Source organism: Onychomys torridus, chromosome 1, assembly GCF_903995425.1.
Source record: "Onychomys torridus chromosome 1, mOncTor1.1, whole genome shotgun sequence".
NCBI classification, from domain to species: domain Eukaryota; kingdom Metazoa; phylum Chordata; class Mammalia; order Rodentia; family Cricetidae; genus Onychomys; species Onychomys torridus.
The window spans coordinates 89,503,561-89,516,218 of record NC_050443.1 but is presented as its reverse complement, the minus strand read 5'-3'; the positions used below and the strand labels follow the sequence as shown (position 1 = coordinate 89,516,218).

Genomic DNA, 12,658 nt, shown 5'->3' with positions numbered 1-12,658 from the left:
TAAGACAGACAGCCTGTCTGGTGAGGGTGGTGAAGAGACCAGGACAGGCTGACCACTGTGCCACTTCAGAACTGTGAACCTGGGCATAGGGCTACATAGGGTATTGGGTTTAACAGTGATTGATGAGGTGGCCTTGCTTGGAGCAAGTGTTATTAGATGCTTCTGGGTCCCCAAAGTCCAGCTTTTGAAGGACAGGCTGGTGACTTAAGGGAGACCACAAGTTCTGGGAGGACAGTTTGAAGTGTCCTCTATGGCTATCCCAGTATGGCGCAGGAACAAGGTGTGACCACAAAAGTGCTGATTCTGAGCCATGTCTAAGAAGCCTATTTAGTGCGAGGTAGCCCTGACCTCATTCTGAGCAACACAAGCTAACTGGGACCTAGCCAAAGACAGCCAGAGTGGAAAACTAATGCAAGACTGTCGCACAAGACACTGGGAAAGTGGAGTGTGGAAAATCATGGAAATGGGGGTATAAATGGGAAGAGGTAGGAAAGAGGAAGCTCTGAGGGGAAATGGTGTGTCCTCAGTGGATGCTCTGAACAGGAGCTTAGTTCCTGGGAAGAGGACACTCAGAAAGGTGGCCGTGGGAAAAGGCTCTTGCTAGGGAAGGGATGTTCTTCCTCCCTGGAGGTGCCAGGTGGAGTGGAAAGGCCTATGGCCTTATGGCTGAATACAGAGGCTGCAAGTAACAGAGAAGGCTGGTCTGCAAAGTGTCCTGTAACGTGGGGGTTCTGGAGACCAGTCCTTCCTCAGAGCCTGCACCTGCGACACCAGGGGAGCACCATGCCCCTTCCTTCTCTCACTTCTGCTCTTTCTCTGCTGCTGTCAAGACAATAAGTGAGAGTTCTCTGCAGGGGAGGGCCTGAGCATGTAGAGTGCAGTGGGTGGGGGGATGCTATTCACATTGATGCTTCTGACATGGGTTGTGTAATCTGCCGGACCGTCATCGACACAATAAGAAAGATGAGTCCCATACCCCTCCTGGACACTGGCACACCCACACCCTGCACTCTCTATCTCCAACTTCTCATTCCCTGCCTCTTTTACCTGCTCCATGAAGTATTTTCTAGATGGAGCTAGAATTTTTAATATTTGTTTCTTTTTATGTTGTGGTGTATAAGTGTTTTGCCTGAGCTTATGTGTGTGTAACACATTTATGTATGTATGTGCTTGCAGGGGCCAGAGAGGGCATCTGATCCCTTGGAGCTGAAGTTACAGAGGTTGTGAGCTTCCATGTAGGTGCTGGGAATCAAACCCAGGTCTTCTGGAAGATTAGCCAGTACTCTTAACAGCTGAGCCATCTCTCCAGCCACTTAACATTTTTTCCAGTTGAAAATTGACACAGAAAAAAAAAAACATACAAAATACATGTTCAACTCAATAATCAAAAGCAAACTAACACCAAGGTAACTGACATCTAGATCAGGAAATAGTATGGCACTACATCCCAGAATGCCCCTTTACCTCCTGCTGTCTTTACACTCTTTATTGGTTCCTACCGTCTGACTTTAAGATCTGTTTTACTCACCCCAGTGGGAAGCTTATCAAACAGTATTATATGTATTCTTTCACCTGGCTTCTTTAGCTCAGCGCTGTGCTTGTGAGATTTAGTCTAGTTTTCATTACCATATAGTAGTCCATTATATGAACAGACTCTGAGTTATTTATCCAGTCTATTCTTGATGATGTTTGGGCTTTGCCCAGCTTAGAGCATTTGCATCATGTTTCAGAAAGCCTTTAAGTACATGTCTTTCATGCACACATTCCAATTTGATGTCAGCCTAGATGTGGAATTGTTAGGTCACCTGGGACACATATTCAACTATAATAGATACAAGCTGTAGCCAGAAGTTTCTCCGGTCCTGCCCGGCCCTACAGTCAAGCCAGGATGAATCTTAACCACCTGCATCCCACAGCTGCTTGGCCCCAAGTAAACACACGGAGGCTTATATTATTTACAAACTGTATGGCCTATGGGTCAGAATTCTTGCCAGCTAGCTCTTATAACTTAACTCAACCCATTTCTATTAATCTATATGTTGCCACGTGACCATGACATTACCAGTCTGCTGGCATCTTGTTGCTCCTTGGGCAGCGAGCTGGCGTCTCCCCTTACTTTACTTTCTTCTTTCACTATTATTCTTGGATTTTCCCACCTGGCTCCATCCTGCCCTACCATAGGCCAGTGCAGCTTTATTTATTAGTCAATGGGAGTAACACATATTCACAGCATACAGAAAGACATCCTACAGCAACAAACCGTTTTGACCACCTTGGAGTAGTGAGCTCCTTACTGGAGAAGCTAGCCATCTGTCCCTCACACAGTGAACTTCCTGACATAAGCTGGAGGAGGTACAGGATGAAGACCACCATGCCAGCTGGGGTCCTGGAAGCCTGGAGAAGTGGAGAGGAACTGGGTTTTGAGATGTGACTGTGGCTTAAGCTGCCACTGAACTATAGAGAGGAGGCCTAGGCACTGAGATAATGAACATAGGCCAGAAATCTGGAAAGAGTTGGGGTATGGAACTGGAGAGCTCAGAGATGAGGCTAGAGAGAGAAGCAGCCCTAAGCTGTGAAGTCCTTTGCAGTGGGGTGTTTTCGAGGCTGACTCTGCATGTCAACATGGTCACTGTGCTGTTCAGATGGAAGATGACAGAGGTCCAAACCAGGCAAGCACAGTGGGAGAGGGGTTTGAGACAGTCACAAGCACTTAGTACCTGACTGGATGATGATGAGCCAGATGAGTGTGTGAAATCACTTGAGTTTCCCCAACAAGCACCTGGTTACTGCCAACATGAGGACCACAGGAGGAGCAGGTTCTTGTGCTAGGCAAGTCTAGCAAATACTCAGTGCCTACTCTTGGGATCATCATCATTCAAACCACTACTTAAAATTCAAATCCATCTGAACACACCCAAGATGATGACAGATCCTCAGACATCCCAGGCTCACAGCAGGCCTGCAGCCAGTGGTCCCAGGGGGGGCCAACCCCTCAGGATCTGGCCTGAGCTGCTGTATAGATACTTTTGGGAAAACACTTCCTTTGGGGGCTTTTGGACATAAACTGAGTACTTGTGCCTGCAAAACCTTCCAGAACATTGGTTATATGGGAGATCCATGTATGCTCTGGACCTGAGAGCTGAATGGCCAAATAGACAGTAACCAAGGTTTTAAGTCTCTGGGCCCAGCACTAACAACTTTCATCTGTGGGAGGGCATTAGGAACAAGAAGCCCCCAGTCTGGGGGATTCTCAGATGCAAGGTGATGATGGAGAGATGCCCACAAAATGAGGCTTCTCAGAGCAGGGGCCAGCCCTCTGACTAGGAACTAGCTATAGGAGCAAGGCAGTGTGCCACAGCCCAAAATAGTAGACAGAAGTTGGCGCAGGGTATTTCTGCCCCTATGAAGAACTAGGGCCCTATAGGGAAACTGAGGCATGCATCCATCCCTTGGAAGCAGTACACAGGAGCTGAGGGAACCCACAGTCAGGGCAATGCTAGCTAGGATTGTCTTGGCTACTCCCCAAGCATGGGACTCCTTGGATCGGCTTGGTTACCTATATGCCCTCTGACGCTTTTTCTGTCTGGCTCCTAGGGAGGCTCCATCCAGAACCGCAAGTCCAAGCGCTGCCTGGAGCTTCAAGAAAATAGTGACATGGAGTTTGGTTTTCAGCTGGTGCTGCAAAAGTGCTCAGGACAACACTGGACTATCACCAATGTCCTGAGGAGCCTGGTGTCCTGACCCTCCGGTGACACCACCAGCCACTGCCTTGCTACTGTGTAGCATCAGCTGTAACATCGCCTGCTGTCACGTGGGGTTGTCTGGCATCTGAGAGGGGGAGCCAGGTGGGTGGTCTCCCCCACAAAAGAGCTTTTTATTTCCTACTCAATTTTCATGGAGTTTATAGATAGATGCAGAGAGGTGGGTGAGGGTATAATATCCTGAACTATTTTACAATTGTAAATACCGGACAAATGGAAACTATTTATAACTGGCAATAAATTACGATTGATTAAGAAAGGTCTTTGTGGTCATTTGGTGCCCTGGAGTGAGCCGTGCCTGGCTCCTCTGGAGTTGGAGTGTGGTAGCTAAACATAGGTCCCCAGTTGCTCTTTCTTCTTCACGTTATTGATAAAGATAATTTTAAAACTGTGCAGACTGTGGGGGCTTGTGGTGCCAGCTTGCTGTATAAGGCCCAACTCAGAGTAGGGCACTGGACCCTCAGGCTGCATCCCTGAGAGCAGGTCCTTCCTTGCTTCCTCCATGTGAGCTGGTGCTCAGTGCAGATTCCTCCTCAGAAGATGTCACCCGAGTTCTAAGTGTCATCTGCTGACAGATATCTATACCACCCTCTCCTAAAGTCACCAAATCACCTCCTTCACCTTTCCGAGCTATCTACTGTCCCTCATCCACGGCACTTTTTTGCCTGTGGTCAGTTGCTGATGTCTATTTGCTTCTTCCTTGAATTAGGAGGCAATGGCTATAACACAGTGCCATATGCTGGGGTAGTTTAACAGAAAAACAGCACACCACTGTTCTGGAGCCTGGGGGTCCAAACTGAAGGTTAAGAGGGAAAGTGCTCTGTGCCTCTCTCACAGATTCTGGAGGCTCAAGTGTTTCTTCGCAAGTAGATGCCCTTCTTCTCTCTGCCTTCATATAATCTACCTTGTACATGTCTGTCTCTTGTGCCATTAGGATGCCAGGCTTCTATTGATGGAGAGGAAGCAATTTAAGTTTTAAATCTGATGAACTCTATACTCTACTACTGAATAAGATCAGGTTCTACGGTCCTGGGGACAATGCTATCCATAAGGCATGGCTCACTTAATCATGGCTCCATGTTAGCCTACTAGACTCAGCCTTGGAGACCAACAGCCTCTCGAATGGAGTCTCTTCCTTGTAATCTGTTTCTGAAGTCCTGTTCCATCCAATAACATCCTTCAAGCTGTTCTTGCCTCAGTCCAAAGAGCCCTGCCTCTACTTGAGGACTCCTGTTTTTAGTTCAAGGGACCTCTACCTTAACACCACTTCAATTCTTCAGTCTTAAGGATCTGCCCTTCCAGGATGAGGTTAGCCACACTCACCCCATCTTCACCTTTTACCTGGGCCCTCTTTCCCAGAGGCCCCCAATCTAAGCAGTGACCTACTTAGGACCAGTAATTTGTAGAAAACTTTACTAGAAAACCCTGTCCTGAGAAATGCCACGTGGGGATGAGAAGTCTGTTCTTGGGCCACCTTTTGCTCCCCAGAACTCAATCCAGCACAGGAGTCACTTAGAAGTGCCCTTAGGACTTTCCCAGGCCATTGTCACAGGCTCTCCTGGAAGTGTACACTTTGCTCTTCAAAGAGTCCCCTGGGCTCCAGCAAGTCAATGAGAGGATATCTGCCAAGCTGGCCACACCTGCTGGTCACACCTGCTGGTTACCACCAAGGAGGTCCAAATATGGAACTAGGTTTTCCCAAGAAGAGGCTCCTATAGAGCTGTGGGCACCACCTCTTCCATGCTTCTGAAGTTCTGGCTCCCACATTCTCTTCCCCATACTTATTTCTCTAACCCAGTCAACACCATGCTTATTCCAACTGGCACCCATCTTTAGCTACTCCAATCCATCCTTCAAGATCCACCCTCTGCCCTAGCCTCACCCTGCCAGTTTCCATCTATACCAAGGTCAAGAAGCAGAGTGAAGCTGGGTGTGGTAGAGCATGCCTTTAATCTCAGCACTTAGGAGGCAGATGAAGATGGGTTTTTATGAGTTGGGGGCCAGCCTAGTACACATACTGAGTTCTAGACTAGCTAAGGCTACACGGTAATGCTGTCTCAAAAACAAACATCAAAAACAAAAATAAAGCAGAGAGGGATAAATGCTGGTGCTCAATCCTCTTCCTCCTTTTGATTTAGTGTAGGGACTCAGCCCATGAGATGATGCAGCCCATGTTGGGATGGATCTTCCCATCTCTCTTACACCTTTCTAGAATCTCTCTCACAGACACACACAGAGGTATGTTTCTGTGGTGATTCTAAACCTCATTAAGTAGACAGTCAAGAGTACTGTTAAAGAGTGGACTTTGAGCCAAACAGCCTAGGTTCAAGTTCCAGTCCTGACCCTTATTAGCTGGGTGACCTTCACAACTGCCTGACTTCTCTGTGCATCTTCTCAAGAACACAGGGACACTAGAGCTCCAGAGACAGCTCAGTTGGCAAGGTGCTTTGCCACACAGGCAGGAGAACCCAAATTTGATTCCCATAATCTAAGTAAAAATCCAGTTTGTGATGGTGAGCCTTTGTTATTCCAGTGCTTATGGGGCTGAGGGGAGGAGGGTGCATAGGGCAGAGCAGGCGGATCCCTCAGGCTCTTTGGCCAGCCAACCTGACCAGCTTGGCCAGCCCTGGTGTCTCAATGAGATACCCTGGTCTAAAAACCAAGTTAGACAGCTAGTAAGAAACAACACCCTAAACTAATTCCCATAGCACTTGCCTGCACGCGCGCGCGCGCACACACACACACACACACACACACACACACACACACACATACACAGAGGCACTAGTAGAATATCTTTCGTAGTTTAGTGATGAAAATTAAATAAACGTGAAATTCATAGACCTGTGATGGATCTATAGGAAGTGCTAGAAAGTTAGAAAGTTCTGGCTGTTACTTTTTGACCCATTGACATCCTGATACTCAAGTTAGTGTCACCAATATCTACCAATATCCAACACTCAGTTACTGTCACCAATACCTATTCCAATGCCAATATCTATGCTGATCTGTACCTATAGTTCACCAAGCTGTCAACATCTGTATCTATAGTCCCCAGAAAACACTATCTGTACCACTCACCCAGAAGCACCTGCCCCCACATCCATAGGCAGCCCCTCAAAAGTCACAATCCTTGCCCTCCTATCAAATGCACCCCAACATCAACCCACTCCCTACAACCCTGAGGAGCATCTCAGGGAACAAATCCCATCCCAAACCATAGGGACAGTGAAGACAGGACAGTGGATCCTCTCCCTCCTGGGACACCCACTCATCCTCTCCCTGTGCCTAGATGCCAGAGAGAGCAGAGAACCTGGGATGGCCCCTTGGTTCCTCATCACCAGGCATGGGAACCACAAACTGGCCCAGGATCTCTGGGATTCTTATGTGTAAGTGTATGAAGTAAGGCAGCAAGTGGGTGTGAGCAGAGGCAAGAGGTTGGAGCATGAAGGAGGGGAGAGGCTGAGGAGTATCCAGCCCAGAGCCAGCCTCACCACATCGCAGCCTGGGCCGGCTACTGCAGCAAGCTAATTAGCAGCTGCTTAGGGGCTCTGAACACCCTGGAGCGAAAGCATTATTTTTCTTAATGATTTTGCACGTTAAACAACTTTGTTTCCTACTTCCACCACCCTCCCGAATACTAGAAGGAGCCATCTGAGCATATCCCATAAGACCTCCTGGACTGCCAACCTTCTGCTCAGTTCACAACTCAGATCCATAACTCAGCCCCTTGCCTTGCACAGCCCTGCATGTGGGCCCATCTGTTATAAGGAATGCCTGAGATTGCACTTCACTGCCCACTGGAGAGGGACACAGTGGTCGGCAGCACCAATTGGCAGAAGGCTGTCAGTGCCCTGACGATATCATAACCTGTCCCAAAGGTCATCTGACAATAGCCCCATGCCTGCAACTCCCCCAAGATGTCTGCATCTCTGTTCTCAACTGCTCTCTGACCTAAGGCTCCTACCAAGCATAAATATAACCAGACTTATCCCTTGCCTAAAATCTCCAGTGGCTCTCACAGAGATTTTTAAATGGCCAGCTCAGACACCAGCCTCAAAGCTTCCTCCCTCAGTCAAGCCAAACATGAGTGTCAGAAGTTTCTGGGCTAGAGCTGATGAGACGGCTCAGCAGCAAGGTGCCTGCTGCCCAAGACTGAGCACCTGAGTTTGATCCCAGGGATTCACGTGATGCAAAGAGAAAACCAGCTCCCAACAGTAGTTTAAAAGGAGTTCTCTGACCTCCACAAGAGTGCTGAGACACCCAAGTACATGTGTGTGTTTGAGTGTGTTTTCTGTGTGTGTGTGTGTGTGTGTGTGTGTGTGTGTGTCTGTGTCTGTCTGTCTGTGTGGTTTTTTTTAAAGCATGCAAACTAGGAACCCAAGGCAAAGCCAAGGGAGTGAGGGCTAGCCCCCAGTTGCCATGTTCACATGAAATCTGTAGCCCCAAACTACCTCTCCAGGGATCTATTAGCATCCCTTGTCCCTTGTCCTTTTACAGGAAGCTTTTCTTGAGGCATATATTAGTTTTCAAGGATTTCTAAACGAAATCCCACAGACTGGGTGGTTCACATAACAGAAATTCACTGTCTCACAGTCAATTCCAAAGTGAGCAAGGCTGGTTCCTTCTGAGGGTATGAAGGGCAGCCTGCTGCAAGCCTCTTTCCTTGGCTGGTAGATGGTGACTGTGCCCTACATATCTTCACATCATCTGTCATACATGACTATTTCCAAACCACTCCTTATGAGAATGGCAATCACACTTGATTAAGCTCATCCTTATGGTACAACCTTATATTAATTTCACTGCCACTGTAAACACCCCATTTCCAAGTAAAGTTGCATTCTGAGATACTGGGAGTTAAAACATATGTATGACACAATTTTAAGCCATGACAAAGAAGCAGACTTCTTTTTTTTTTTTTTTTTTTTAAGCCATGACAAAGGAGCCTCTGGAGGGAACCTATACTCACACCCACTTTGCTCAGGAAAGTTCTGCATTCTGGGAGAGGAAACCATATTGTCCTGGGCTCCCTGGGAACTAGGTGACAGGGAATTTATTTTTATGGGACCATTAAGTATTATTATCTTCTGCATCCACAACTTCTTAATTAAAAAGAAAACCATCCAACATGTGACCCCTGTACCTCGGTATCTACATCAGGACTACATCCCCTCACACCTACTTCAGCCTGATGCAAGGGCAGACCTGCTCATAGGCTGAATATCAATAGGATGAGTCAATATGGATAGTCACTGACTACCAATAGCCAATGACTCAGTACAGGAAATGTGGCTAATCCAATTCTGCTTGACCATTTGCACCATGATGCATGAGGTGAATCCACCAGTTATTGAAGAAGCCTGGGAGGCCCACTGTCATGGTATGGACCCAGAGGATCAGGCAAGCCAGCATCTGCCAGTGCCCAGGCTGAGAAGAGGAAGCCACAGCCTAGTGGAAGAGGGAAGAGCTGAGAAGGAGATGGCACCTTGAGTGACCTGTGATGCTTTGTCACTCCAGATCTAATCCATACACAACCCTATCACCCTTTTCCCTACATGCAACGAATGGCTTCCTGCTTATTACAACGAGCAAGACTGACGGGGGCTGGGTGTAAAGAATCGAGCCACAGTCACCCCGCTGTGTGGAACAGTACACAGTTCCCACTGTCGCTAGCCACATGGGCAGCAAAGGTCAGAGGTCACATGTTTGCACTTCTGGTATACACACGCACGCATAGCATACATGGCCTCTGGCAGACACATATACACACACAGTATGTCAGACAGGCATGCAGTATATATCTTGACTTACACATGTAAGATGTTAACGTGTGTATGCAAACACATATACAAAGAGAAAACTGATGTCTGCCTGTCCCTGAGTCTGTTTTTACAAGGGAAAGGCTGTTGTCATTTAAACAGCACCCTTGTAAAGCAGAGGCTGCTGGAATCACAGCTCCATATTATTTTTCACCATGTCTTTCTTAAGGCGTAAGACATGAGGGAGTTCTGAGATGAGGCACTAGGACCTTCAGCCTCCATACTCTGTGTATGTTCTCCTTATTTGTGGCTATGACATTCTAAAGCCAAGGGAGAGAGAGACAGGGCAGTCACTCGAAAATGTATGGTCTCTAGATATGTTCCCTCTGACTCCAGTTCTACACATGAGGGAGGGGAGAGAGAGAAGCCTGTAGAATACCTGAGGCAATCTCACTTCCCACTGGTCCTCCTTCAACTCAGCATCTCCCCCAGCCGCACACGGGGATTTCATCCTCTCTTTAGTGCTTTGGTACCATGACTGTCAAGGAAGAGATGGAGACCGCATGAGGACCTAGGAGGTACATCTTCTAATTAAACTTACCTGCAGCCACACTGTGGAGCTGTCTGTCTTGATTCAGCTCTGTTGCTAGACCCAGGGAAGAGGGAGGAGGAAAGCCTGCTGTGGCCCAGGCCAGTTCCATGGACGTGTGACATGAGGTCCCAAGCTGGAGTCCCCTTGGCTTAATACAATGCTATGCTGTTACCACCCAGACATTTGCAATGCTTTCTCAACAAGGAGCCCCAGGTCTGGACTTCACACTAAGGCAACAGCTTGTACAGCCCCACTACCTGTGACACAGAATTTTGTAGACAGAGTCTTCTCCCAGGTGGAGCTGCTCCTGGTGAGAGGCCATTGAGCCATGTGATTAGATTTCATACCCCCTCTCTGCCTCTTGCCCCCCCCACCTCCAACCTTCTCTTGGGTTCCTTGCTCACCAGTTGCTATCTCATAGCTTCCCCTAGGGGGCGCTTCATCCCCTCTGTGCTCCCCCCGAAGTACAAACCCTAATCCCACTGAAGGAATATAGGCCTAATCTTATGAAAGGCTGACATGGCATCACAAGTGCCCTGTCAGAGGTGGTCATGTCCAACCTGGAGGCCACCAGTGCAAGACAAGCCCCCAAATAAGAAGGCAGTCTAAAAGCTATTTCCCCAACACATTCTGCTTGACTGTTTGTGTGAGCCTCATTTTCAGGCCCTGACCATGGAAATGTCTAGGAAGAACCAGAACAAAACTAAGACCTTCTGCACTCAGTGTATGCATTGGGCTTTGGCTGGGAACGGAAAGGTGTTGGGTAAGGAAGTTGAACTGAGGAGAGTTTAATGGTGGGTAGGGTAAGTTCGATACCCCATGAAGATGCCTCTGTAGTCATGAAAGTGGACTGCTCCCATGAGGGTCAAGATCCCACTAAAGAAAGCACAGCCCAGCAGGGAGGAGGCTCCAGGAGGCAGGCAGAAAACAGCCTTGTCTCTCCATCTCCGGCACTCACATCCTCATCTAAGCTTCCCTGGGCCAAAGCCAGCTACAAGTCCAGGCAGAAGAGCCCCTGATGCATTTCACAGAGGTCAAAGGGAGGACAGTGAGGGTTGGGAGTGACTGGTGCACGCACCCTTGGCCTTGTCCTATCTGCATGTCCCAGGCCCCTAATTGTTGCATCCCACACTAAGCCCTGAGTGTCTCTCACATGGAAACCAATTTGGTACCATTCACTTTTATACTTGACCTGTATTGATACGAACTAGAGAAAAAGGAGGAGATTTCCCCCATGACAGCCTGAGACCCCTGAGGACATCATAGCCCCTGCTGCCTCCTCTCCTGTTTCTCTGGGGTCTTCAAGATGTGAACCTCTCCCAGAGTCTCAGCCCGTCCTGGTCTTTGAGGCATGGGGAGTGGACACCTTAGCCCCGGCAGAGCAGTGGAGCAGGAGCTAGAATCAGTCTTGATGCCCTAGAGCTGTCCAAGTTGAATGAGCCTAGCCATTTAACCAAATAAAAAGAGGTTTCATCCATTAAAGGGCACTTGGCTAGTCCTGGCTGCCTGGAGACACACTGGAGAAGATTCCGAAGCTGTAGCTTCCATGCACAGGTCCCTTAAAGGGTATTGGCTGGTCCTGGCTGCCAGGAGACACTCTGGAGAAGATTCTGAAGCTGTAGCTTCCATGCACAGGTCCATTAAAGGGTATTGGCTGGTCCTGGCTGCCTGGAGACACACCGGAGAAGATTTGGAAGCTGTGGGATTAGAGTTGACATGCAGGAGATGGGCAGAGTGTGTATGTGTTATCTGGACTTTCCAACCCACCCTGCCCACTCCATCCTACCGTGCTAGCTAGCTCCAAAATTTCTCCTTTTAGCAGGCCAGAGACCCCATGGAAGGGTGTTCTGGAACCCTTTGATGACGGGGACCACCTCCTGATGGATGCTACTTCCTGCTTTGTAGATATAAATCCGTGGTCACAGCCACAACCTGCCTAAGTTTGTCCTACTTTGTTTTCTGTTGCTGTGATAAACACCGTGACAAAAGCGACCTGGGGAGGAAAAGGTTAACTCACAACTATCAAGTTATACTCTATCACCAAGGGCAGGTAACTTATGCCATCAAGTCAGGGCAGGAACTCAGGGCAGGCACTGAAGCAGAAGCCATGGAAGAATGCTGCTTACTGGCTTTCTTTAGTTCCCTTCCCTACACAATAATTCAGGGCCATCTACCAAGGTATGGCATTGCCGGGACCCTCCTCTATCAACTAGTAATTAAGAAAGAGGTCCCCACAGACATGACCACAGGCCAATAGGTGTCAAGTTGACAAAATAAGCTGACTATAACAGCCTTCTTACTACATTGGCCATTTGTCCTTTCTCTCTCCCATTAAAGAAGAGACTGAAGAGGCTGTGTATGCTCCCCTGCTGAGCTCTCTAGGGCAACTGCTGGTGCCTGTGTGGGGGGAATTGCAGGCCATGAAGGTCTTAAAAGATAGCCATAATAACAAACATTTATCAATGACTTCGATGGCTGAGCACAGAGGTAAGTTTTCGCTGCTCATTTTCTCATGTAAAATTCATCATAACCTTATCACTATT

At 48.1% G+C, this 12,658-nt stretch overlaps 1 protein-coding gene across 1 annotated transcript in view; it reads left to right on the top strand.

Moving 5' to 3' along the window:
• Nucleotides 1–4,020, top strand: part of Galnt18 (polypeptide N-acetylgalactosaminyltransferase 18) — a 324,709-nt gene extending 320,689 nt beyond the window's left edge. Inside the window, exon 11 of the mRNA XM_036201277.1 lies at nt 3,595–4,020. Within this exon, the coding sequence (XP_036057170.1) occupies nt 3,595–3,741 (147 nt within the window). The 3' untranslated portion in view covers nt 3,742–4,020. The remainder of the gene's footprint in view (nt 1–3,594) is intronic.
• The last annotated feature ends 8,638 nt before the right edge of the window (nt 4,021–12,658 follow it).